General features: G+C 40.1%; 2 protein-coding genes and 1 long non-coding RNA gene across 7 annotated transcripts in view; 1 reads left to right on the top strand and 2 right to left on the bottom strand.

Moving 5' to 3' along the window:
* cav1 (caveolin 1) overlaps positions 1 to 1,849 on the bottom strand; it is a 15,798-nt gene extending 13,949 nt beyond the window's left edge. The window contains exons 1-2 of one of the 4 annotated variants that reach the window (XM_060839803.1): positions 1,775 to 1,849; positions 1,523 to 1,617 (exon numbers count right to left, since the gene is read on the bottom strand). In XM_060839803.1, coding sequence (XP_060695786.1) covers positions 1,523 to 1,552 — 30 coding nt within the window. In that variant the 5' untranslated portion in view covers positions 1,553 to 1,617; positions 1,775 to 1,849. Of the gene's footprint in view, positions 1 to 402; positions 421 to 1,394; positions 1,412 to 1,522; positions 1,734 to 1,774 lie in introns of those variants that run through there. The other 3 variants (XM_060839802.1, XM_060839804.1, XM_060839801.1) reach the window with 3 other exon arrangements.
* Positions 1 to 9,107, top strand: part of LOC132824926 (uncharacterized) — a 10,885-nt gene extending 1,778 nt beyond the window's left edge. The window contains exons 2-3 of one of the 2 annotated variants that reach the window (XR_009645726.1): positions 472 to 564; positions 8,076 to 9,107. This is a non-coding gene — a long non-coding RNA (uncharacterized LOC132824926). The remainder of the gene's footprint in view (positions 1 to 471; positions 565 to 8,075) is intronic. The other variant, XR_009645725.1, reaches the window with a different exon arrangement.
* cav2 (caveolin 2) lies at positions 5,539 to 15,243 on the bottom strand. The gene is made up of 3 exons (XM_060839805.1): positions 14,913 to 15,243; positions 14,293 to 14,480; positions 5,539 to 8,221 (listed from the first exon to the last, which is right to left on the bottom strand). The coding sequence occupies exons 1-3, from the start codon at positions 15,066 to 15,068 to the stop codon at positions 8,071 to 8,073; spliced, it is 495 nt and encodes a 164-aa protein (XP_060695788.1). The 5' UTR covers positions 15,069 to 15,243; the 3' UTR covers positions 5,539 to 8,070.
* Positions 15,244 to 26,062: the final 10,819 nt, after the last annotated feature.

Consider the following 26,062-nt stretch of genomic DNA (forward strand, 5'->3'; position numbering starts at 1 on the left):
GGGAATTCTCCAGCTGAGGGATACAGAGAGTCACTCCATCACTGACCCATTGGGAATTCTCCAACTGAGGGATACAAGGAGTCACTCCATCACTGACCCATTGGGAATTCTCCCACTGAGGGATACAGTGAGTCACTCCATCACTGACCCATTGTGAATTCTCCAACCGAGGGATACAGTGAGTCACTCCAGTACGGAAAATCTCGCACCATTTAGGTTACCCCTTGCCAGATAAACACTGTGATGTTTTGCTGGGATATTTTCTTCGATGGCTGAGCTGTAGAGAGCAGAAGCCGCAGTCTAAGTGAACACGGCGCTGTCATCACTCCCCTGCAGCCGGTCTACTCCTCGCCCCCTCCCCAGACAATGCACAGGTGCTCGGGAAGGTATCGAATCCACTACCTGTGTCCGGACTTTCACCGGCCCCTCCGATTCCCTTTGCCTGAAAGCTCCGGGGGTTTTATTTTGCAGAACAGTAAATGCAGGATGGATGAACCGAGCGGTTTGAGTCACCATGGAGATCAGATGTTTTTCACAGCTCGGGGAGCTTCGAAGACCGGTACGGTGAGGGCTGTCAGTAGGAAGTTAGAGCGTGATACACAATAGCGGGTTCAATCCCCGCACGGACTGTGATTTTATTTAACCGAGATCTGGCTCCTCTCCTTTCTCTGTGCGTCCTTAAAACCTTACAGTAACTTGTCTTCTCAAACACACACACACACAGACGTCAATGTTCTCTGGCGGGCTGCAGTCCTCCTATGAGTCCCTGATTTTAGTGCTGGATCCTACAGGTTAAATTGTATCCAGCTGACACCATACATTAAAGGACCTTGTGTAGGTTGTCAGTTGGCATGGTTATAGGATTGCCAATTAATGCCAGAGGAACAGGGAGACAGCAAATACTGGAGGAGTTGACAGGGTGGATACTGGGCGGTTCAGGCTGGGCAAGGCGGCCTCACAGACACAGAGTGAGAACTCTGCGACTTAGAAAATGAGAGTAAAGCAAAATTTGACAATCCTCTGCCCTGGGGAGCTGCGATGGCTCAGTTCTTGGGCATAAATGGCAGGGTATGATATAATTCTGGAGGATGGCTCCAGGGCTAAGATGGGATAAGAGGATTTACCTCTATCACTGGCGGACCAGGCTCAAGAAGCCGAGTGGCCTGTTCCTGATAACTCCATGAGGAGTATAGGTCATTGCCAAACGTGCCCTCTCTAAATTACAAGGCGTTTCATATTCAATTGACTTGCAAACTGCAAATCGTACTTTTTCAAGGAAAAAAGGTCTGGTGTATTTTCTAGTTTTTTTTAAATGGCTCAGTGTTTTTTGTTTCGAAGTCACGGTAGGTTCAGTTATTCTGCAGTGCGTGTTCACAATCAGCAGGCGACCTTACCTGCACTCTTCACAATGGGAACGTGGCACAGCGACCCCCCGATTACTCTAATCCCCTGGTTGCTATCCCAGACTGGTTACTCAGCTGTGGGCTCACCTCGTAACAATGCGGGCGCGACTCTTCCTTACCTCAAAGTCCCCGGTCTTGCCACCAGACATAGCTGCCCAAACAACTGGAGGGTTTCTGCGAGTCTACAGCAGCTTTCTAGCGAGGTATTAGTACCCTGCGGAAGGAAGATAGTAGTGTTAGTGATCGCTGGGCTTTGTGGCAGTCCGCCAATTCCCCTGGGCTGTGCAGGGAGCTCGGATTTGAAGAGCCGCTGCCTCCCAATGCAAAGAACGCCAAGTTCCCAGTTACAGCGGGAAATAGGGAATGCATACATGACTTTGCAGTGAATCATAGCGAGCAGCAAGACTTGGGCAAGACCCACTGTGTGAGGGGAAGGTGGAATCTGCAGGAGGCAAGATGAAAACGTTGTCAGACCAGAGAGAGAGAGAGGGAGAGACTGTGTGAGAGCGGGTCCAGACACGCAAGCAGGGCATTGGAAAGGCCAGGCTAACTCCGGCATCTCCAAATCCGGCAAATTAGTGACAGAAGTTCAACAGATGCTTGCATTGAAATGGAAGTGCCGTTGGCAAAAATGTTTCCAAACTGGCTAACAGTGCAGTGACATCTCTCTCGCAGGAAGGGAATCAAACGTCAGCCAGCAAATAGAAAGTTACTCAGGGAGATATTTACGAAATTTGGGTTTATAGGAAAGAGGAAAACGAGCAAGTTTCATGGGGATTTAATTATGATTAACAGTAGGATTCCATCCATGAAAAAGTGCAGCAAAGATCCGGCGACCAAACTACACACGGCTGTTTGCCTTGAACTACAATATGAAGTCACCACAGTCCCATAAGAAGTGTTTTTTTTCACGAGAAAGAATGGGTTAACCCGAGAGTGACCATGCCTTGGGCGAGGGGAGAGGTTGAGTAAGAGAGCTCTTCATGGTAACCTCAACTGGCAAGGGAACTGAATCCAAGCCTGTCGGTATCACCACCCAACGTCTGGCAAACTGAGCTAGCTGACTTGTCACTGTTGTTGGCAATTCAACTCAATCTCCCCTGAGCATACATCCGACTCCTTCACTTAAGTTTTTAGCGGTGGTTCAGTGGTTAGCACTGCTACCTCACAGCACCCGGCTTCGAATCCACCCTTGGGTAACTGTTCGCACATTCTCCCGGTGTCTGTGTGGGTTTCTGCCGCATGCTCCAGTTTCCTTCCACAGTCCAAAGATGTGCAGGTTAGATGGATTGACCAAAGTGGGGTTACAAGGTTAGGGTGGGATGCTTGTTAGTGTGTCAGTGCAGATTCGGTGAGCTGAATGGGTTCGAGCTGCACTGTATGGATTATCTGATTCTAAAAAGGGTGGGTGCCCAGCCTTAGCAGTTTTTCATACATTGGGAAATTCCATCTCCCTTCACTAGTGGTCCTGGTATCATTATCTACAAACGTGGGATCACTGTCCAATGAAACATGCAATGCTATTAAGAGGGTGCATCTCCAAAAAAACAATCTTTATTTTTTCCAGCTAAATACTGCTAAAAATGCAATCACTTTCTTTATGACATCCCATTCCAATCTCAAATGCAATGATTCCATCATCCATACAGCCCCAGCTACTGAAAGCAAATGTTTGCATCTGTGGTGTGTTCTACTCAACCTGATTTTCATTCCCTCCATCATAAAGACTGCTTCCACCTCCATTACATTCCTGCCTTTGGGCCATTTGCTGTGAATCTTCATCAAAGCCTTTGGACATTGTTGTATTTTCCAAGTGAACAATCGTGATACATTGTGGCTACTTCTGCCAGCATGTGGTACTGGATTAGAGTTGTTTGAGAGTTCACTGACACATTTGCCATTCCTTTGCCTTGGGCCTATCTAATGGTTAATGACAGAGGATCCACTATGATAGATTATTTAAAAGAGAAGCCTACTTTTAGATAATAAGAAGGTTTATCACACAAAGTGTAACTACTTTGGGTAGGTTTAATTATTAAGACCTTAGGGATCTGGTACAGATATATCTACTATTTCCAAGAGCTAGAATACAGACTGTGTGTGACATCAGTAGAACACAGTGAAGCCAATGTAACATTAACTCCTTCAGAACCATTACATTTTACTACCGATCCAGCTATTCTAATGCTTCTTTGGCCAGTTGCCCTTTATCTGCCCTTTATAATCTTCAGCTCATTTAAATCTATGATGCTTATATCCAATCCCATGCCAAAGCCCATTATTATTAACTTACATCAGCTACCAGTCCACAAACACCTCAAAGTAAAAAAAATTGTGTTTAAATCCATTTTTGAAATCACCTCTCTCATCTCTGAATTCTCCTCCAGTGCTTAATCTCAGTCCTAATGGAGTCTTCTTCCCAGTTGGTGGTCGCACCTTTTGGATCAGATGTCAAACCAAGGTCTTGTTCTCTCATTCCTGAACTAAAAGACCTATGACATTATTCAATGGGGTGTAGCACAGCTTCCTTGGTGCTCCAGATAGCATTTCTTCCCAAAGAAAATCACTAAGCCAATTCTCTGACCCCTATCACATTGCAATTTATAGGTATTTGTTATTCATCCTGTTTCATACATTGCAACATTGACTAACAATCAAAAGCACTAAAGGGCTTGTGAAGTGGTAAAGTTATGGGAAGTATTATACCCAAGCAGGGCTGGGTTTCATGACTAGAAGTATAGAATACCACATCTAGGCAGTGATTCGAAACCAACATAAAACACTAATTCAATCCCAAATAGAATCTTGTATTAAATTCTAGGCGCTCCTCTTAAAGAGGTTAGTCAAATCTTCAGAGAGGATGCAGAGATTTACTAGAATGGTTGCAAGGGATGATGGATTGCAGTCATTTAGATGGAATAAAGAAACTAGAGTGATAGAGTAGAGAAGGTTTACTTGAGTTGCGATCAAGGTATTTCAGATCATGCATTGTTCAAAGTAAATAGAGAGAGAAAATAAAATTCCAAAATTTGACACCAGGGAGTACTGATTTCAGGTGATTGCTTTAAAACAATTAAGAAAATCCATGTTTGTGCAATGAGTCATGAGGAATTGGAATAATCAGAATTTGGCAAATCAGACTGGAAACAAATTCACTAGTGGTCTTCAATGAGGAACTGTACAAACAATTGAAGGAGAGAGAAAAATTGCAGTCCTATGAGGAAAGAATAGATGAGTTCTGCAAACTGGATTGGTTCTTTTGAAAAACAATGCTAACTGATGTTTCGAACAGCCCTCTTCTGTGCTGTACTAGTCTGTAATTTATAAGTCCTTTTCTTTTCTTTGTGCATGCAATCCAGCTCAGATATCTATGGTGTATAAAATATTCAATTCAGCTCAACATAAAGATTTAGAAATCAAGCTTTAAGATCTGGTATACAGATTATATACTGAACGTATATATAAATAATAACTTAGTTAGGCTTGAGGTTACAATTAGTATTGAGGCTTCAGTATTAAGATTATAAAAATACTTCATGCATTAAGGTTTGTATCAGCATTGAAGGTAGTGGCTGTTAATATAAATCATGACAGACATGATGTCACATTAAGCAGAGTGCAATATCTCAGCAGGAGCTGGGTTCTCTATGTTAGCAGAGCAAGTTACATTTAAATTTAAGATTGCCATGCGATTTAGCAAAGCTACATTTAAAGTTTTCACTCAACATGACAATTTTAGTTGCTAGCTAGTGGCTTTTCCCACAAGTTGACTTTACAGTTCTGTCTGCAAGTTTCTTTTTGGTGGTTTGTAGTGATCTTTCCACAGCCAAAGGTCCATTGACTGAATTGTGGTACTTCAATTCTTGCCATTCTGTAATCAGTTAACCCAGCATAGAACAAAATCTATACTTCTCGGTTTGTCATGACAATAAACCGTGGATGATGCTTTTACCCAGAGAAGTCGGAGTGAGTGAATTTAAAAACAAACGTACTCAGTAATTGTGCAGGGCACATAAGAAATGTTGCATTTAGAAAAATTTATTATCCTTCTGTTAAAACCGATTCTGGTTTCAAACTAATATCAGACCAAATCATGTCAGGAAAATAAATGTTAAAGTATGACACTACCCAACTGTTTTAAATTTGTAACTTTGTAATGATACCTCAAAATAAATCTGAACCAGGTACAATATCTGCACAGAGGTCAATCTTTTAAAGCACCAACATAGATGCTCCGCTGATGCATAAACATTAGATAGATTTGTATAGAATCCATTACATAAGTGCAGTGCATAATCTTTTCAAGTGCTGAAAATACAACATCTTAAAGATTATCAACATTTCATCATCATTAATTGGTGTTACAGTAGCACAATATTGGTATATAAAGTTACAATATACAGCATTATAACAAAGAAGTGTGCATATGTATTCTGATTTTAAAGAATCACATCCACTTGATATAGTGAAATTAAAGTAATTCTAATCATTTAAGCAGAAACAGATGAAATTATTTTGATTCCCATTCTGTTAATTAAAATTATTACTTTTGGATATTCAAACACATAAATAATAACTAAAAATAAGAACATGAGGAAATAGGAGTGGAAGTACATTACTGGGCCCCTCAAATTAGCTTTATTAATCAATAAGATCATGTCCAATCTGATTGTGTCCTTAACTCCATTTTTCTGTTAGCATCCAGAAGCATTAACTCCCTTGTCAAATAAAGATCTGCCTAGTTCAGCTTTGAGTACATTCAATTACCGAGACTCCACTGCTCTGTGGAAAAGCTAATGACCTTCGGAGGGAGGAAATTCAGCCTCATCCGTACCTTAAATAGGAGACCACTTATTTTCAAACTGTAGTTCCTAGTTTTAGATTCCCTGAGGACAAACATCCTGTCAGTGTCTATCCATTAACCCCCCTCAGAATCTCTTATTTTTCACTAAGATCATTCTTCTTTATCTAAATTCCAATGAAAACAGGCCAAAGATCCTGAACCAGATTATTATTCTTCATTAAAAAATAACGAATGTAATTTACAGAGAAAAACTAGAAAATGGGACTAAATAAGTGAAGAATGACAAATCATCAAGGAAGACATTAGGAGCAGTGACTGGATTTTAAGAAGTGTTTGAAATGTATAATGAGTACAGGCAGATGTTCCAGGGAAGTTTATCCATTAAATAGAATGGTGGTGTCTGATAGTTCAGCTCCCACTAGTTGAGCAAGAGGATAGCAATGGACAAAAAGATAATTGAAGATTAAAGAATGAATGAGGAAATCTAAAACTCAATGAAGGTGGAATAAAGTAGGGGCAGGCTTTGGAAGGATTTAAAGGTGAAAGTAATAATTTTCACTTGAAGATGAAGGCAAAGATTTTAAACTTAATGTACCAAGGGATGGAAAACTAATGTAGCTCATTTGATATAAATGCAATCATTAAGCACATATCTATAACATGGATAGGTAAGCAACGCTGAAAAATGTGTTGCTGGAAAAGCACAGCAGATCAGGCAGCATCCAAGGAGCAGGAGAATCAATGCTTTGGGCATAAGCCCTTCTTCAGGAATGAGGAGGGTGTGCCAAGCAGGCTCAGATAAAAGGTAGGGAGGAGGGACTTCTGCAGATTTCTCCAGCTTCCTCATTTCCCCTCCCCCCCACCTTATCTCAGTCCCAACCCTCGGACTCAGCACCGCCTTCTTGACCTGCAATCTTCTTCCTGACCTCTCCGCCCCCACCCCCTCTCCGGCCTATCACCCTCACCTTAACCTACTTCCATCCATCGCATTCCCAACGCCCTCCCCCAAGTTCCTCCTCCCTACCTTTTATCTTAGCCTGCTTGGCACACCCTCCTCATTCCTGAAGAAGAACTTATGCCCGAAACGTCAATTCTCCTGCTCCTTGGATGCTGCCTGACCTACTGCGCTTTTCCAGCAACACATTTCTCAGCTCTGATTTCCAGCATCTGCAGTCCTCACTTTCTCCTAATAGATAAGCAACGCACCAGGCTAGTGAGTTAAGTATACAAACTACACAAGTCCTTCATCATATTGGTTAAGTCTAGGGAAGTATTTTGAAAATATATTATGTACCATAAGATTTTTTATGATTGATTATTATGCAAATCTTGTTAATTTTGCAAATAATACAGCCTCAACAGTTATTGTTGGGCCTGAAGCCATTGTAAAAATAATATTTATCTAGCTTTGCCCTGCAACATCTTCAACTGACAGAATAATTACTGAAAAATCTATTTACAAACCTCAAAAAGTTTAGAGTTGTTTCGTTGTTTCTTTTTAAATGATCAGACTTTGCTTTAACAAAACCATATTGAGGGCATATGAGCATTTCTTGATATATAATACAAAATGTAATTATTGCACAGCAATATCTTTGTAAAACCTTCCTTAATTATTACCAGAGAAAATGTGCATCCTGGTGCATAATAGAAAATTTAACTTACATAGTATGCATGTTTCTAAATAAACTATTTGTAAAAGTGCGTATTATACTTTTAAAAAAAGATGTCAAGCGTTTTGAAGTGTATTTGGAATGAAAAATAGAAGAATAGCTAATGTTAGTCTTTTTTTAACATCTGGAAGAAATCCTTTTGTGTAAGAGGTTGTCCTCTTTGATTACCAATCATCTTTTTCTTATTTTCTTAAGCTCGAGTGAAGCGTAAATTGATGGCAGAGAAGCAGCGTCCAATGCTCTGATACAGAGGAGAAACAAACATGTCCATGATCGTTTTCCAGATGGTTTTACAGGAGGGCAGGATAACCATAAATGTCTTCACAATGGGCATAAGAAACCTGCAGTTAAAACAGAGACTCTATTACTCACAATCATTTTACAGATTCATAATGATAGATGTCAACAAATGGAAAACTCAGCATTTCAAGCTATGCATTACCAATCCACAGAGAACTGCTACAATTTCCTACATCAAACAATTCTTTTTTGCTTTTCTCGTGTCAGCTTCACAATTGTGAATGTGACCAAACCTTTCTGTAATATTGACGAAGGAACAGTATTGGTAGGACCCTGTGATTAGTGCCCCTGTTCTTCCTTGAAATAATGCATGGGATCACTTACATCTGACTGAACAGACAATGGGGACTTGGTTTAATGTTAAATCCAAAAGGTGGGGCTTCTAACAGTGCAGTGTTTCCTCAATGAGTCACTGGAGTGACAGCCATGGTTGAATGCACTCAAGCCCTATAATGGGACTTGAACCCAGGTCCTTGGGCCTAGCAACTGAACCACAACTTACATGCAGCCATTAGTATATGCCAGGAACAGACAGGCTTTGCCTTTTAAAAATATATTTTACTTCTGTTAATTATGTGTGTAGGTTCTAGGTTAGATTGCTTACAGTGTGGAAACAGGCCCTTCGGCCCAACAAGCCCACACCAACCCTCCAAAGAGCAACCCACCAGACCCATTCGCCTACATTTACCCCTCACCTAACACTACGGGCAATTTAGTATGGCAATTCACGTAACCTGCACATTTTTGGACTGTGGGAGGAAACCGGAGCAAATCCAAGCAGACACAGGGAGAATGTGCAAACTCCACACAAACAGTTGCCTGATGTGGGAATTGAACCCAGGTTCCTGGCGCTGTGAGGCAGCAGTACTAACCACTGTGCCACTGTGACACCGTGTGTATATATAAAAAACTGGTTAAGAAAGTTGATCCTGAAATTTTCATTGAATTGCAGTCTGACAGTCCTAATATTTGGTCACCCTGTGTGTGTTTGTGTGTCTGTGTCTTTTTGGTGGGTGTCAAGTTAAAAGACCTCCTTGTGTGTCTGGTCTTGCTGGGCCTGGCCAAAGGTGACCATCAATATTCCAGGCAGTGGGTCATGGAAAGAGTTGCTGGACACAACTACCTGCTTCTCCTTTGTGGTTACATCTGTGTTTAGATGTCCTTGATGTTGAAACATATGGTGTCCGTTGATTTTTGAGCCTTTAGCAGCTGGTGGGTACATGGGGCACTGGAGTGCATCATTAGCCTCAGGAATGCTATTTTGCTTTAGCTTTGTAAGGTTCCTTTATTTTAATTTTGTGTTATGTCCTGACCCAGGGTGAGGTTCCCTAATTAATTATGTTTTCCTAATTCATTATGGTTCCAGAACCCCCTCAATTTGTTGCAACAAGGTTAATATAAAAAGTATTCCTTCCCTAGTGCATACGTTTCTCCCAGAGCCAAGTTTTTAATGTTTTCAAATAACCCAATGTAACCAGGTTTTCCTGACTTAAGAAAGAGTGAGTTTATTAATTACTAAACAAAAACAATTAGCAATACAATACACATAAATACAAATTAGAAATAAGAGATGGATCCAAAAAGATAAAAGTTAAGAAAAAACAGATATATTGATCAATCTCTGAATTGTTTGTAAGGCGTAGGCAACTGGCTGTTGCAAATGTTGCAATGGTGGTTAACATTAGTGTTGATATTGATAGTTACACAGTCAGTTACCTCAGCTTAAATTTTACAGTTTGGTCTTGATTCTATAGTTCTGATTCCTTTGAGTGTGATTGAATTCCATCATTTGGGGTGAGAGAGAGAATCCTTTTGTGGTTCTTTTTTCCATTTTTCTGGCTTGCAGCACTGAGAGTCTGACAGGGTCTTCCTTTACCTGTGACATAGGGTACCTAGGGGCTACTTTGTTGACTGTGACCTTCACAGTACACCAGCCCTCAAACCTGGACTGGTACACGGGAAAATGTTTAGTTCCACTGGCATACTCCAGTGGAGTAGAAACAGGGTCTTGTAAAGGGAAAAAAAAAACAAACACAAATGTGTTTTCAGTTTGGGGCATTATGTTCAGAGGGAGGATTGCGGTTGAATTAAAAAAATTAGTCCTTCATTATTTTTGTCGTCACAAGAGATCACAATCTAATTTGGTTGTGACTTGCTTCTTCTTCCTCTCCTTTGAGGTTTGTAATTCCGATCACATCTAGACATATGAAATTTTGTAGGTAAAAACAATGACTGCAGATGCTGGAAACCAGATTCTGGATTAGTGGTGCTGGAAGAGCACAGCAGTTCAGGCAGCATCCGAGGAGCAGTAAAATTGATGTTTCGGGTATTCCTGATGAAGGGCTTTTGCCCGAAACGTCAATTTTACTACTCCTCGGCTGCTGCCTGAACTGCTGTGCTCTTCCAGCACCAGTAATCCAGAATATGAAATTTTGTGGTTCTCTCTTTCCAGTTGGCCACTTAATTTACATCTGCAGCCATTTTTGACTATTTCAGCCCTTTTTTAAAAAGCACATCATGTAATTCCATGTAAAAAATATGTTCAGAGCATTTTGGGGTTCTGACCTGTGGCCAGGATAATTGCAGTGTCCCTTTTAAAGGAGTTGTTGCTAACTAATTTGTTGCTAGTTATTTTGAAATATTATAAAATCAACTAAGAACAGAAATGTCATGCTGCATTCCCATAAGTGGAAGTGTCCCAACATCTACAGGAATAGGCACACTTAAACTCTGGATAACAACCTGTTGCTTTCTCCTCCCTATTTATTTTAGTCAATCCTGTAAAAGGACTTCTTCTTCATCACTGTGCCTAAGCTGATGAGGAATCCCAACCAAAACCTTAAACTTGCTCTTTGACAAATTGACTGCCCTTTGTGACTTCAGTATTTTCTCATTTTTATGCAATTCAGTTTGCCACTCTTCGTCCTTTCATAACATTCAAATGTTCTTTCACAATGATAAAATGTAAACATGGAATAAAACAGACGTGGCTATGTTAACTATTTTTAATACATTAAAATTACCAGTAAATATTAATTCTCTTTAAAATAAGTTTGTAAAATTTGAAATCAACATTTATTAATTCATTATTATGAGATTGGCCTTTCATCACGTTTGAGGCCTTACCCTTGAATTTCTAACATATTGCAGACAGTAACAAAAGCATGCTGGCTACAAACGTATACATGATCTAAATTTTGGAGGACATATATTAGATTATCTATTCTCTCCTTATAAGACAGAGTGGACTTATTTTCACTTAAGTTTAGAGGAACAGGGTGTGGCTTGGTATAGAATTTGAAACACTAACAGATCAGCCATGATTTTAATGAATGATAGAACAGGCTCGATGGGGCGAATGGCCTACTTTTGATCTTAATACTATGTGTGTATCTAAGTTTGTAAAAGCCTGTAAGTCTGTCAGTCCATCACATCTCTTGCCATAAAATTTGCAAAAATGAATTTCCTGCCCACACATTCGATCAGAGACTCTTTGAAAATTATGAGCATATTTTCAGGCGTTGGAACAACTTTAGTAACGTTTATGAAAATTAGTGACAACACTTCCAGCACTTTTTTCAAATCCTCATTAGGGTCCACTCTGTACCTTCTGGTAATTTCACTCTATTTGATGGCACAAACATTGGTCACAGTAAAAGCTGAAAAACTGCCCTGATTGCAGTTATTTAGCAATTTGTTGTTAATTGCACAAAAGTTACAGCACAAAAAGCAATACAATTTGCTGGAGTGTTGTGTTTATGATTCACACCAGCTTTCTCCCTCCATATTTCATCTAAACCTAACAACATGTCCTACATTCCCTTCACGTTTTATGTTAATTCAGCTTCCTCTTAAAAGTATCTCTGCTATTCAACTTGCCTAGTCATATGGCAGCAAGTTCCAGATTTGAAACAATCTCTCTATAGAGACATTTCTCCCGAATTCCTTTTGAATTGATGCATGACTATGCTGTATTTAAGATCAAGAGTTGTTTGTCTCTTCTTGTATGACCTTTTTGATTCTCTTAATGTCATCGATAGTTACTTTCTTATTGAATTTTCTTTTCTGATTCAATATGACCTCCCTCATTAACATCAATTCATATCCGATTTATGCTTGGAACTATGTGAACATAAAAACAGGCAAGAGCCCTTCAGCCCCATTCAAGCTCTTCTAATGGTCAATTATTTTACAGCTGATTTACACCCGAGCTCCATCTACCTGCTGATATGACTGACCGATCGTTGAATAAGTTGAAACTTGAATTTTCATAACAGAAGTGTGTCAGCCGAGAATTTGCCGTCAAAATAATGAAGAGTTTAGTGGTGGCGTTATGATATATATGCAAGCATTTCAACAACTTGTGATAACGACAAGTTACCATTAGCCTCATGGAAATGACATTTCAACCTCAACCACCCTCGAAGTATCATGAGATTGTTGCATTTACACATTAAATAACCATTAATCTTGCCACAGAGCTACTATGTACTGGCCATGAAAATTTAAACTTGAGGATCATCACTCAATGTTTTGGTTTGGCACTCCACAGCCTTCGGAAAACAGCATTAGATCAACTTCTGTTTCCAACTTGTTCTCTCCAACTTGGCTTTCTTCTTGTTTTGCTGGGTTGGTCTTTGTCTTGTTTCTCCCTTTCTCATCTGCCCCTGCTGCAAACTCCATCTCTAGATAGTACAGAGAGCAAGATTCTGTGAAGAGGAATCCAAGAAGCCTTGGCCCTTGGACACAGCCTCCCCACTCCAGGTAGTGCAGTGGGTTGGGGTGGAAGTGGGGGTTTGAGCACAGTGAAAGAAGACCAACTGAGGAGTCTCAGTTCCCAGCCTCCTGGGCTGTTTCATCCCCAGCATGAAGACATCAGTGGTATATGGACGGACACATCCTGGCATGGTTTTATCAGCGGTGCTTTCAGCAGCCAGTCACCACCAGCTGATGTCATGGGCTGTGTTTGTGTAGACTCAGGGACCATTTTGGTGTTACGGATAATCTCTCTTTTTGTGTTGCATTCAGTCTAGTTTTATGTAGCAATTGACACCTCATTTGGACATGACCTTCACCATGTCCATTTCCACTCCTTTTGGCTGTTGCAATATGAAATCTGTTGTCATTTAATCTCCCTTCCTCATCTACCCCCTCCTCCTTCCACTGGTTTTTACATTTCTATTTCTCCTCAGGTCTCATAAAAGATTATTACTCAGAAAGGTTAACATTTTTTCCCTCTTCAGTTGCTGCCTGACCTGCTGAGTTTTTCCAGCTGTTTTTTGTTGTTGTGACCTTACAGTGGGTAACAGCTAAAAGGATGAGGAAAGAGTGAGTTCAGAGCTTTTCTTAGACCCTGATTATTTTTGGTGATTTACACCCACTTCTACTTGCAGGCTATGAGTTTGGTTGGCTGGAAGGCTGGTTTATGATGTGGAGTGATGCCAAAAGCATGGGTTCCATTCCCACACTTGCTGAGGTTAACATGAAGGGTTCTCCTTATCAATGTCTCCCTTGTGTGAGGTGTAGTAACCCTCGCATTAAACCCCCACCAGCCGTCTCTTTCTGGGACAGCAGCTCTATGGTCCGGTAAGACCATGGTGACTTTGTGAGATTGCCAACAAAAAGCTCAAACTTAAAGCGTTCTCAGTTTTAGATAAAGCTGACCAATTGAATATTTAAAGGAGAAAGTGAGGTCTGCAAATGCTGGAGATCAGAGCTGAAAATGTGTTGCTGGAAAAGCACAGCAGGTCAGGCAGCATCCAAGGAGCAGGAGATTCGATGTTTCGGCCATAAGCCCTTCTTCAGGAATGATTCCTGAATAAGGGCTTATGCCCGAAACGTCGAATCTCCTGCTCCTTGGGTGCTGCCTGACCTGCTGCGCTTTTCCAGCAACACATTTTCAGCAATTGAATATTTATTTTGCATAAGCAAACCAAATCTCTTAATGTGTATTAGTACAAGACAAGACTTCATCTTGAGGATGAGACCTTTTCTTATCCCATATATGTGTGTGTGTATATATACATAATATACAGAATAGTGGATCTAGTTAATAACTGGTGCAGAGAAGCTGCAGAGCTGACTGGACTGAGGGAAAAAAAGGCTTGCTTACCAAATGTGGATGTAACTTAGGATTGCGAAGAGAATGCCAATGACGAAGGCGAGGGGGATGGCGAGAACCAGAGTGAGCACTTTGTACAGCACGAACTTAGTGAACTCGAACGAGACGTGGCTGCAAATCCAGACTCCGTCGAAACTTTGCGTGGCAGCAGGTTCTGCGATCACATCTTCGAAACAAACCTGGGCAGAGAGAGAGACAGGAGTGGGCAGTGCATCAGTCAGCCTGGGTTTTAACACACAAAACGCGAGCCATTTGCACCCGAACCCCTTAATCGTGCAGCAGGGAGATCAGCGCACCCTCATGAACGTATTAATTTGTTCCAACACTGTACTTAATGTCGGATGCACATACCACGCGGAAAGGGGATGCGACTGAGAGGCGCTTTATCATATATTTCTTGTGTCCACAACCCGTCGCTGATAGATTGTTGCTTTGAACTCAGTCCCAGCACCGCTCACTTTCCCCTATCGCGTTATGGAGACACATGCAATAAGTAAACAACAACCCCTCCCTCCATCCCAAACAAGCTGCTATTCGGACAGGTGAGCAGCACACAGTTGAAGCTCGCTCCGGGACTGTACTGGGGTGTTTCCCCCTGGCCCAGCTCTCACCTTCACATGAGTATTTATCCCGTAGGGGTCTCGCTGGTGGTGCACCCTCTCCTCGGGCGGTGTTCCTTCCCGGTCAGGAAGCACTCTGATCGGTTTTAAAAATTCGTCATCCTCAAACTTCACCGCGCTCTCCATTGTCCCCGTTTCCTTACCCATTTGTGTGTTTTTTTTAAAAATTCCCTTTCTCCTCCCCACCTTCCGATTCGACTTCCCTTCCTTGTTCCCAGCTCTCGCTGCTGCTCTCCCCGGGACCTTGCGGCTCTCGCTGAGCCACGCCCGCTGGGGCGCTCCTCTCACTAAGCCTAACCAGGCGAGTTTATCACGGCCTCCATCAAACAGCCTTAGAACTCCCTTCAAACTATTCGTCCACTGGCATCCCTGAGAGATCAGGGTGGGCGGAGGGACAGTCATGGGAATCAGCAAATTCTCGAGTAAAATGGGAACAATGCCAGTCTTCAGTCTCTATATCTTTCCGCGAATAGCCACCTCAATTGGAAAGCTTTATTCAGGGACTCAGACCAACGTGAACAAGTTCAACACATTGTTTCCCACTGGATAGACATTTCTTCTTCCGTGAATCATGTATATTGTGCGTGATGGCACCTCCATTTTAATATCTTTGGAAATCCTTTTCTGTTTTTGGTTGCACTTCAGCCCGACGCTCATGATGTTTGAGCATCTGGCACAGCGGGGTATGGGCAAGTCGGAGCACCTACTTATGGACCTGGCTCTGGCCAAGTTGGCTATAAGTAGGTCCAGACATTCCCGAGGGTAGTTTCTGCTGACAGTCTGCTCCTCTCTTGCAGCTACATTTGTGTCCAGGTATCCTTGGAGAGGGAGTGCACAGTCTCCAACAGTACTCTTGATACCTTTAGAGAAAGATGGGCATTGCAGGGGTTGCTTTATTCCCCCTTACATCTCCATTTTGATTTTGATTTGATTTATTATTGTCAAATTTATCTAGTTACAGTGAAACGTTTTGTTCTGTGTACAGTACAGGCAAATCACACCAAAGTGCATAAGCATAATAGAATAGAGTGAGGAGTACAATGCTATAGATGCAAACTAGGTGCATAAAGAGCACGATTAACATTAAATTAAAAATTCGAGAGGTCCATTCAGAAGTCTAATAACAGTGAGGAAGAAGCTGTTCTTTAATCTGTTGGTATGTGTGTTTAAGCTTTTGTATCTTCTGCCGCTCGAAGGAAGTTGGAAGAGGTTATAACCGGGGTGGAGGGGTCTTTGATTATGTTGCCGCCTTCTCTAGGCAGTGAGAGGTATAGATGGAGTCAATGGATGGAAGGTTATCTTGCATGATGGACTATGTTCACAACTTTCTGTAGTTTCTTATGGTCCTGGGCAGGGCAGTTGTCATACCAAGCCATAATGTATCCAGATAGAATGTTTTCTATGGTGCAACTGTAAAAATTGATAAGAGTCTTTACAGAATTACCTGAGGGGGAAGAGACGTTGTTGTGTTTTCTTGATCACAGCATCAACACGGGTAGTCCAAGATAGATTGTTGGTCATCATCACTCCTAGGAACTTGAAACTTTCGACTATCTCCAGCTCACCTCCTTTGATGTAGATAGGGGCATGCCATGCACTTTGCTTTCTGAAGTAAATGACCAGTTCTATCATTTTGCTGATGTTGAGGAAGAGATTTACATCATGAAACCAAGCACTGTACCTCTTTCCTAATGATGCATTCTGTCTCATCATTATTTGAGATCTGGTCTACAACAGAGGTATCATCAGCGAGCTTGAGGATGGATATAGCATGAAATTTGGCCACACAGTCTAGTCCCAGTATAGTAAGGGGCTGAGTACACAGCCTTATGGGGTGCCAGTGATTTAGCCCCCTCCTCCTCCCCCTTACCTTTGATGGTTTGCACTGCTCTTAACTGGCTTTGCACATAATTTATTCAATTGGAAAACCTGGGCACTTTATCGGTGGTGGTTAACAAATGGAAAACAAATACCAGGGGTGATTTGCTGATGGGAAAAAAATGTTCAGTTATGTGTAAGAGCACTTCTGGATAAAGAATAGACATTCCTTCTGCAGATGCCAGATCCAAAAGATGCTCATTTCAGAACAAATGTCAGTCCTCTATTTACTTGCATAGGGTTGCGATTGGGGTCCTGATGTTTATACTGGAAATGACATTGATACTTTAGTGCTGTTGCCACAAAAGACATTTATTCGCCTTGAGAAGGTGATGGTTAGCTATGGTCCTGAACCATTGTGGACTGTGTGATCAACATATACCCACAGCACTGCAGGAGTTCTAGGACACTGACAATGAAGAGATAGTGACATCGTTCCAAGTCAAATATATGACCTGAAGGGGTGGTATTCTCAGACTATGGGAACAGGAAAGGCCTGTCCTATTACTCAAATGGTCCTGGCTGATTGAACACTTCAATGCCTTTTACCCACTCCATCCCCATACAGAACAATACTGGAGTTCAATTCTGCTGGAATAGAATACAAATCAAGGGGATTCACATTACATTTATACTGCTCTATGAGAAGACCATACTTTGTACAAAACTTACAAAGTGCAGAAAAGATTTTCAGAGATGGTAGTATCATTGCTTACTCAAATTTGAATTCCAATCTCTTTCAGATACGGGCAGACATTCCTCTTCTTAAACTTTGGGTTAGTTTGGTGAACTGTAAGTCACCTAGTCCATTCACTCTGTACAGTACTACCAGCTATCTGGATGGGAAATCATTACAAACCATTGGCAAAAAGCATAATGATACTCCATGTGCTCTTGTGTTGCCCAAGCTGGTAAGGCTCCCTACTGGTTTTCTGCTGAAAGAGCAGGGTCAGGGATGAAACTTGAGTCTTTGCCATGTTACTTACAACTGGCTAACTGTACTGGATTAGTTTGATGATAATCCCTTCATTACCTACCTCATTGCCAGTCAAATGAAATAACTGCTGATATCCGCAGTCCTCTCAACTTTATAAAAATGAGATGATCCAGCCAGACTCTGACCATGTTTCTTTGTTGTCCCCAGAGTTGACAAATGCTAGCAAACCTGCCCTTCTGATGATAGTCATCCTGTACCAGATGTGGATGCTTTATTGTGAAATAATACCCTTTTGGTCTCCATGCTATTCATAATGAAAACCTATCTCATTACTTATATTCAATCATTAGCTTTGGTCACAACACAACTAGTATTCTAATTAATAGCCTTCTCCCTGTTGTAAAGTCAGGAGTTCAGCACCATTCACAATTTCTTAAAAGGAAATAGCTCATGTCATCCTGTAATAGGATCTGGACAACTATCATAATATCTGTGCCAAATAAATGCCATGAAATTATTATATCCAACAAAAAAACCCATCCAACTTCCTGTGATCAATTACAGTGCAATTCTTACAGAATTACCAACTTCCAAGAACCTGAAGCCACTAGTAACACAGAATGGTTATAATTGCAGAACAGAGATAACTCACGTCTCAGTATCTAACCATCATTTATAATAATTAAGGCCAGAGAGTGATGAAATTCTCCTGCTTCATCTCGTGAAAGAATAAACTTGTTATTTTTGCCAATTATCCATAACTGTGTTGATCAATGACTATTAACAAAGACCTCAATAACATGACTTCAGTTTTTTGACATTCTTTTGAAGACTGTGCACCTTCTTGTAGTTGAATGTTGAATTCTTTGCAGAGAGAGCATGGCCCGTATGTCAGCAGGTCAAGAAGTCAACTCATAAAATGAACAAGACTGGACCCTTTGTGAATCAACAGAGAGTTTTGAGCATCTTGCAAATAATCCTCACAGTGGGATTTAGTTATTATAAACTTTGGAAGCAATTCTTCCCAAAGCAATTCTATAGATATGTTCATGAGATCATCTATAAAACCTACATTGTGATATATTGGCTTTTAAAAAAAGAGTTATTTTGCATTGTTACTTCTCTGACTGACCTCTTAGTATAATTATAATTTATTTAGAGTGTCACTTTTTTCTGGATAGACATAATCATTTTTTCACTTTTAACAAAATAATGAAAGTATGACAAAAACTTTGAAAGCCACTATTTTCTATGAAACCAAGTTTTTAAACCACTTGGTGATTAATATTGAGAAAAATAACCTTTTGATGTAATTGTTATTTGATAGTAATTGCAATTGGTAGCCATTATAAAAGAGGAACTTTAAGTAATTACACTACACTTAAAAAGGTTCCTTACACTTTTACTTTGTGTGTGATCAATTAGACAATGTACCTGATGCTAAAATCAGCACATTGGTTGATGAATGTTTTGAAAACTAAATTGTTTCCATTGTATTTTTGAAGGACAATGATGTAATCGAAACAGGGAGTTCCTATTATAAACACTTCCTGTGATAGGTTGAAATCCTTGTTGCACCCATTTTCCTGCAGTTGTTTTCCTAATTAATATACGTAGAAATGTGTGGAAAAAATTAAAAGTTACAAGAAAATCCCCAGTTTTCAGGGCAGGAAACACTAGAATGTCCTGCCACATATTTTTGCACTGTGGGAAAAATGCTTTGATAGTTTGTAGCTGCATTTGTTTAGTATACATTAATAAGATTATAGTTTTGCAAAATAAATGATAAATTATGTGTTACAATGAATTATTTGACTGGTTATAACATATACAGAACTAATTCTGTGCATTCAAAAACAAACTGCAACCAATACATCTGGAACAGCTGCAGCTGCAGGCAATGTGCAAACTTTGGCTGGATGATAGTTTTCTTGTCAAAGCAGACATCAGTGAGGCAGTAAAGGGTGAATTGTTGAGAGATCTGTATTTTAAGCAAAAAATAACTGTCCAGACATGTTTCATTTATATATACATAACAAATAGAATCTACACTATTAATCTCTGCATCAGTCAGCAATTTGGAATTCTGGAGTAAAATTAGCGTTTGTTTAGCGGCAGGAACTGACCTGTTGTGATGCAAGACATTCCTTATACACCAAATATAGTGGTGTATAAGTTTCAACTCAGCTTCAACTTGATAGAACGTATTGCAAAGTTCATCAAACAGATGCTTGTTTCTTTTCGACACTCCTAAAAGATAAACATAAAATACTAAGTAATATAGTTTTCAATGAAGGAAGAGATTAAAAATAAAAACTGAAAAGTTTTGGAGAAACCGAGCAGGATTGGCAGAATGCACAGAACAACAAATGGAGTCAACGTTTTACGTCTGATAGGACTTCTTTGAATCTTATCTGTCCACAGATGCTGCCTGAGCTGCTAGGTTTCTCCAGCATGCTCTACTTTTACTTCAGGTCTCCAGTATTCACAGTTTGCTTTATCATAATCAGATGCAGCTTTACATTGCAATTTCTCAATTTCTCATATTGCCTGCAGCTCCAGCTGTTCCAGATGTATTGGTTGCAGTTTGCTTTTGAATGCACAGAATTTGTTCTGTATATGTTATAACCAGTCAAATAATTCGTTATAACAGATAATTTATCATTTCTTATAATAGTGATCCATATAAACGTTTTTCCAAAGTGCACTAAACCAATTTTACAATATTGTATGTAGCAATTTAGTTATCTTTATCAATAAAACTCCATATATAGGAAGCTATTTGAAAATAGGCAACAGCGAAACAAACTATAAAAGAAGTCTGCAAAATGTAAAACATGCCAAGGTGACAAGCATTTTATTTTAAAGCCAGATGTAAGCCAGAATATTGATACAATTATAGCTTCATATTCATTCTGGGTAAATTCATTGCTAGGAATGTTGATTTTTGTCATAATAGTGATAAATTTTCAATGTCTGGACCTTAACTTTGGACAGCTTCCTGTATTTGAATGAATGGGCTGTCTTTCTGCTGCTGTGTGTTTCATGTAGCTGTATCCCCTTCTGGTGGCATTTCCTAATTGTACATTGTCAGTTGGGCTTATGGAAGGTATAAAAATAATTGACAAAACATTTATTTTAAATCCTGCCCTGTTGCTTCCTGCAATGAGTCTCTTGCTTGATCGCACTAGGCAATGGAGTCTTTAATTTTAAAATCTTCTTGCTCCCATTGTAACTCTGGACATCAGATAGGAAGGATATGGAATGTCATACACTTGCTGTTTGGTGTCTTATTACACACAGCTACAACTGAGTGCAAATACCACAGCTGGCATTGGGTAGCTTGGAGCTGGCACTCTCGGCTTACTTCAATCTTTCCCAGATAAATTCTATTGGCTTACTAGAGTAACCTCAGTATAAAGTCAGACCCCAGTACATAATATGGGTTGAAATGATGAATGTTTTGAAAGGTACTAACTAATCAGTGTTAACACGGATTTGTAAAGCTTATGTTTAAGAAACTGAATTGAAAGTTTGTAGATATTGTAAAGTTAATGGCAGGGCCTTGGGGAATGTTGCCAAACAAAGAGACCTAGGAGTGTAGGTGCACAGTACCTCAAAAGTGGAAATACAAATAGACAGGATCATGAAGTCATTTGGCACGTTTGACTTCATTGGTCAGAACATTGGCTAGAGGAGTTAGGACATCATCTTTTGGCCATCCATGACATTGGTGAGGCCACATTTAGAATACTGCATGCAATTTTGGTTGCCCTTCTATAGGAAGAATGTTAAACATGAGAAGGTGCAGAATATATTTACAAGGATACGGCTGGGACAAAAGGGTTTGAGTTATAGAGAAAGGTTGAATAGACTGGGGCTTTTTTCCCTGGAGCTTCTGAGGCTGAGGGGTAACCTTATAGAGGTTTATAAAATAATGAGGGGCATGGATAGGGTGAACAGCCAAGGTCATCTTCCTAGGGTGGGAGAATCCACAACTAGAGGGCATAGGTTTCAGGTGAGAGGGGAAAGATTTAAAAAGGATCTGCAGGGTAACCTTTTTACGCAGTGGATGGTGCATCTGTGGAATGAGCTGCCAGAGGAAGTGATGGAGATGGATACAAATACAACATATGAAAGGCATCTGGATTGATATATGAATAAGAATGGTTTGGAGGGGCATGGGCTAAATATTGGCAAAAGGAACTGGGTCATATTGGGAAGTCCAGTTGGATTGAAGAGTCTGTTTTGCTGCCGATTCCAAGAGACTATACGACAGACATTGCAGTGAATTGACCACCATTATGCACTTCATTTAGTTTTCATAGTCTCATTTCTATCAATCACATTGGAAATAAAAATTGTTGAAATGTAAAACAAGCATGCAATGTAAAACCATGCATTTTTCTCTGGGTAATAAAATGGCAATATACAAAACAAAAATCAATAGGTGCTGCATATAAAGATTTTAAGAACCCATTTCATAGCAAACTATTAGGGAACAGTAGTATTTTCAAAAGTAAAACTTGAAATGTGGAAACAGGTCAATGATTTCAGCAGCAGAGAGAAAATAAGCATGAAAATGTGCTATCTTAAGTTTGTGAATCTTATTGCTACACTCTTGTATTTCCAGTGACTCAAAGGCTGTTGCACAATGGTAGAATATTTTGTCAGTCTGACGAAACCTTATGTTTTAGGAATCAGTATTAATTAGTCTGCAGAAAATTGACAGAACTCCTTAAAAGGATGCAATGCCTGAAAGTACACTATGAGCAGTGTACTCACAATACTTTTGCAAAGGAATATTAATATGTAAACATTATGGGATGCTGCCATCCTGTAGATATCTATGAAAGTTTTTTTTTCCCTGCAGGAGAAGGGAACAGTTTAGAGAAAGGATGACTGTTATTTGAGAGAACCTGTTATAGTTTAGAACATAATCCCAGTTGAAAAAAGGCCTTCAGAAGCATGACTTGATAAAGGAGGCAAAAGATAGTAAAATTGATGGGCATGTTCCCACTGAGGATTCATATCTAACTTTCTGTACTCTCAGTCCTGGTTCACATGTTTGAAAGCTTCAACCCATGTAAGTAACACATCTTTACAAGTTTGACAATTTTTATGGGCTCCAGGCCATGCAAATGCACCACACAGTGAGCCCAACAGACAATCTCAAATTGGATTCTAATTCATAGGACACTCAGGATTATCGAGGAAATGCTATCCATTTGCAGAATCATTGTTGGACACTATGTTGTCAGTTTTGGAAGCACATTCAGTCGAATATGGTCAGTATCTTGCTTGTTATGAACTAAAGGAATGAAGGACTATGCTGTTAGATGCAACCTGCCATGTTTTGCGCTGTAGAGATTCTATGCATCACAACTGGCGCTGAAATTGAGCCTCACTTGAAAGCAGGCGAAAAAAAAACGCTTGCTAGACTTGTGTAAGAGAAATGAGCTATGTGTAACTGCATATGTATGGGCTGCCCAAGGGCACAAGTGATATTGTCAATGCACACTATTGTTTTCCTGAAGTCAGAAAAGGCAACAGGCCACTTGGCTGAGTTTCAAAATATAGTCACTTTTAGAAAGGAGAAATAATGGAGGAAATATTTAATTATATATTGAGACTGTCAGCATGTAACACAAACCATAGAAAATTAATTTTGTTGTAGTTTCACGTGGTTTACTGTCACCTGCAGTGTTTAAAACTGATGTTTGGAAATCAAACAGTGGAGGTATTACAAGCACGAACAAGCTTGTTTAAACTACTCATTTCATATTTGTGGTTTCACTCTTCTTGATAAAGCAGTAGAAAACAGTTAATAATTTTCCTGTTGTTTCATGATTCTTGCACATTTTAAGGATTTTTGTCATACCTAGGAATCTCCCAAGAATTACACCCCACAGCATTTAATTGTTCTAAAGTAATTTGCTTGCTTTGTTGATAAAATTGTCATAGCAACATTGTAATGTTTGCATTTTATGAAATAGACTATGTTCCTTCTCTGAATATTCTTATTATGGAGTAAAAGTGATACATAAAGTTTTTTTTTGCCACTTGATAATGCATTAGTTCTTTAATAATTTTATTCTTGACAGGTTATGGAAATTTAGATAATTGTACCAATTATTACACATTTCCCTATTGATTCATTTTCTCTTTGCCCATCATTGTAGAAACAGTAGGACACGTTCTAACCTTCAGCATCAATATGATCTCTTAATTCATAATCAGTCATTATTATGTGAAACTGCATGTGACTGATTTGGTGAGATGTCTTATATCAGTGCAGTATTGCATCTCTGTGGGGGAAATGTAAATTACTGCTGTGACTGTCAGTGGCATCAAAAAACCGCAGCAAAATTGAAGTCATTGGTAATTGGGGCTAACTCTTTTTTGGTTTAATCATTCCAAGAACAATGAAAGGTAGTTGTGGTTGTTGAAGCTCAATCATCCCAGATCCAGGATATTGTGGCATGAGTTGGTCATGGCAGAGTGCTAGATTGAAGCACTTGCAGCTACTTCATCAAGGATCTACCATCCATTATAAGGTCAAACTTTGGGATGGTTGCTGCTGATTACACAGTGTTCAGTACAATGTCTGCCTCTTCTGATACTGGAGCAGTACATGTTTGCATACTGGAAGACCTATTAGTGCTCAGGTTGATAATAGTCAAATAACATCTGTGTCACATTAGTGCCTGGCAGTGGCCATCTCCAGCATGGGAGAAGGAAACCATTACCTTGACATTCAATAACATGACCATTGCTAACTCCCCCTCCCTTATTATCATGGGAGTTATCGTTGACCAGTTGGTGAAGTGGGCCAGCATTAGAAATATTGAAGCCAGAAGAACAGGCCAGAGGTTGGGAATTCTACTGGGGGATTGGTGAAGGATTGCTATCTTACTCTTGATTCTCCAAATCCTTTCCTCCATCTATAAGACAGGAATTAGGAATGTGAAGGAATACTTCCTAGATGAATGTAGCCCCCACAATATTGAAGAAGGTTGACATCATCCAGGACAATATAGCTCACTTTAACAATATCCCATTCACCATCTTAAAGCTTTAGTTCCTCCACCATCAAGGTACAGTGCATTTGTGCGTCAATGCATTAGATACACTGCAACAACTCCTCAATCCTTCTCTGATAGCACCTTTTTCACCCATGACCTCAACAACCGATAGGACAAGTGCGCCAGATATATTGAATGACCATCACCTGCAAATTTTCTTACAAGTCGCACACTCTCCTGACTAGGAACTATATCATCATTTCTTCACTGTAACTCCATCCCTAACTCCATCCCTAAGAGCATTGTTGGCTACCTACACCACATGAATGGTAGTGATTCAAGAAGGTAGTTTGCCATTATGTTCTGAAGGGTAATTTGGGAAGGCCAACAATTGCTGGACTTCATCATGACATTCATATACAATGAAAAGAAGTTTTATTTATGATGAAATGAATTGAATAATATCACCAGTAATAAAGCAATGAGTACAACTTTTGGTTGGAATCAATAACACAGATTTCCATTCTAGTGTTGTTTTTGCGTCTTCACTTTAACTAATTTTCTTTTGTTGGTCATCCTGAATACATATTGCATAGAAATCTATCACTATGTATAAAAGCCTCAACACCACTGATTGACCTGCCATTTAAAATCAGTTTGTCTGAGACAGAATGGACCTTCTCTCCCTGAAGGGACAGTCACTTGGCCAGAGCCATGTTTAGAAGAATACCTAAGTACAGATGGGTGGAGTTTACTGAACTAAAGATACATAACTTCAAATTCAACAAGAACCAACTTTTTTTTAATTTCTAAAATATACTTTATTCGTTAAATATTCATAAAATAATTTGATGGACTGTACATTAGGTAATGCCATACATATGTCAACATTTACATACACAGCTCGGAATTATCATTATTACATACAGGTCTGTGCATTTTTCGCTCATACGCCCATATATTGAGCTGAGGCGTCAGCAGAGCCCAAATGACTGCATGGGCCCCCTGTTCTTCTTTAGACAGGCAGATGTTAAACGATGGTCTTTCCCCACCGCGCCTTGGCGGCAGCTGCCCCAAGCTTCAGCGCGTCCCTCAACACGTAGTCCTGGGCCTTGGAATATGCCAGTCTGCAACACTCAGTCGGGGTCAACTCCTTCAGCTGGAAGATCAACAGGTTTTGGACCACACAGAGAGCGTCCTTCACCGAGTTGATGATCCTCCAGGCGCAGTTGATGTTCGTATCGGTGTGCGTCCCGGGGAACAGGCCGTAGAGCACGGAGTCCCGCGTCACGGCGCTGCTC

Source organism: Hemiscyllium ocellatum, chromosome 19 (genome assembly GCF_020745735.1).
Source record: "Hemiscyllium ocellatum isolate sHemOce1 chromosome 19, sHemOce1.pat.X.cur, whole genome shotgun sequence".
NCBI classification, from domain to species: Eukaryota; Metazoa; Chordata; class Chondrichthyes; order Orectolobiformes; family Hemiscylliidae; genus Hemiscyllium; species Hemiscyllium ocellatum.

Excerpts from the sequence above, each read along its gene's own strand:
- cav2 (XM_060839805.1), bottom strand. The coding sequence starts at position 15,068 with ATGGGTAAGGAAACGGGGACAATGGAGAGCGCGGTGAAGTTTGAGGAT. Across the intron at positions 14,481-14,912 it reads GGATAAATACTCATGTGAAG|GTTTGTTTCGAAGATGTGAT; the intron begins GTGAGAGCTGGG and ends CTCTCTGCCCAG. Across the intron at positions 8,222-14,292 it reads CTAAGTTACATCCACATTTG|GTTTCTTATGCCCATTGTGA; the intron begins GTAAGCAAGCCT and ends TTTTAACTGCAG.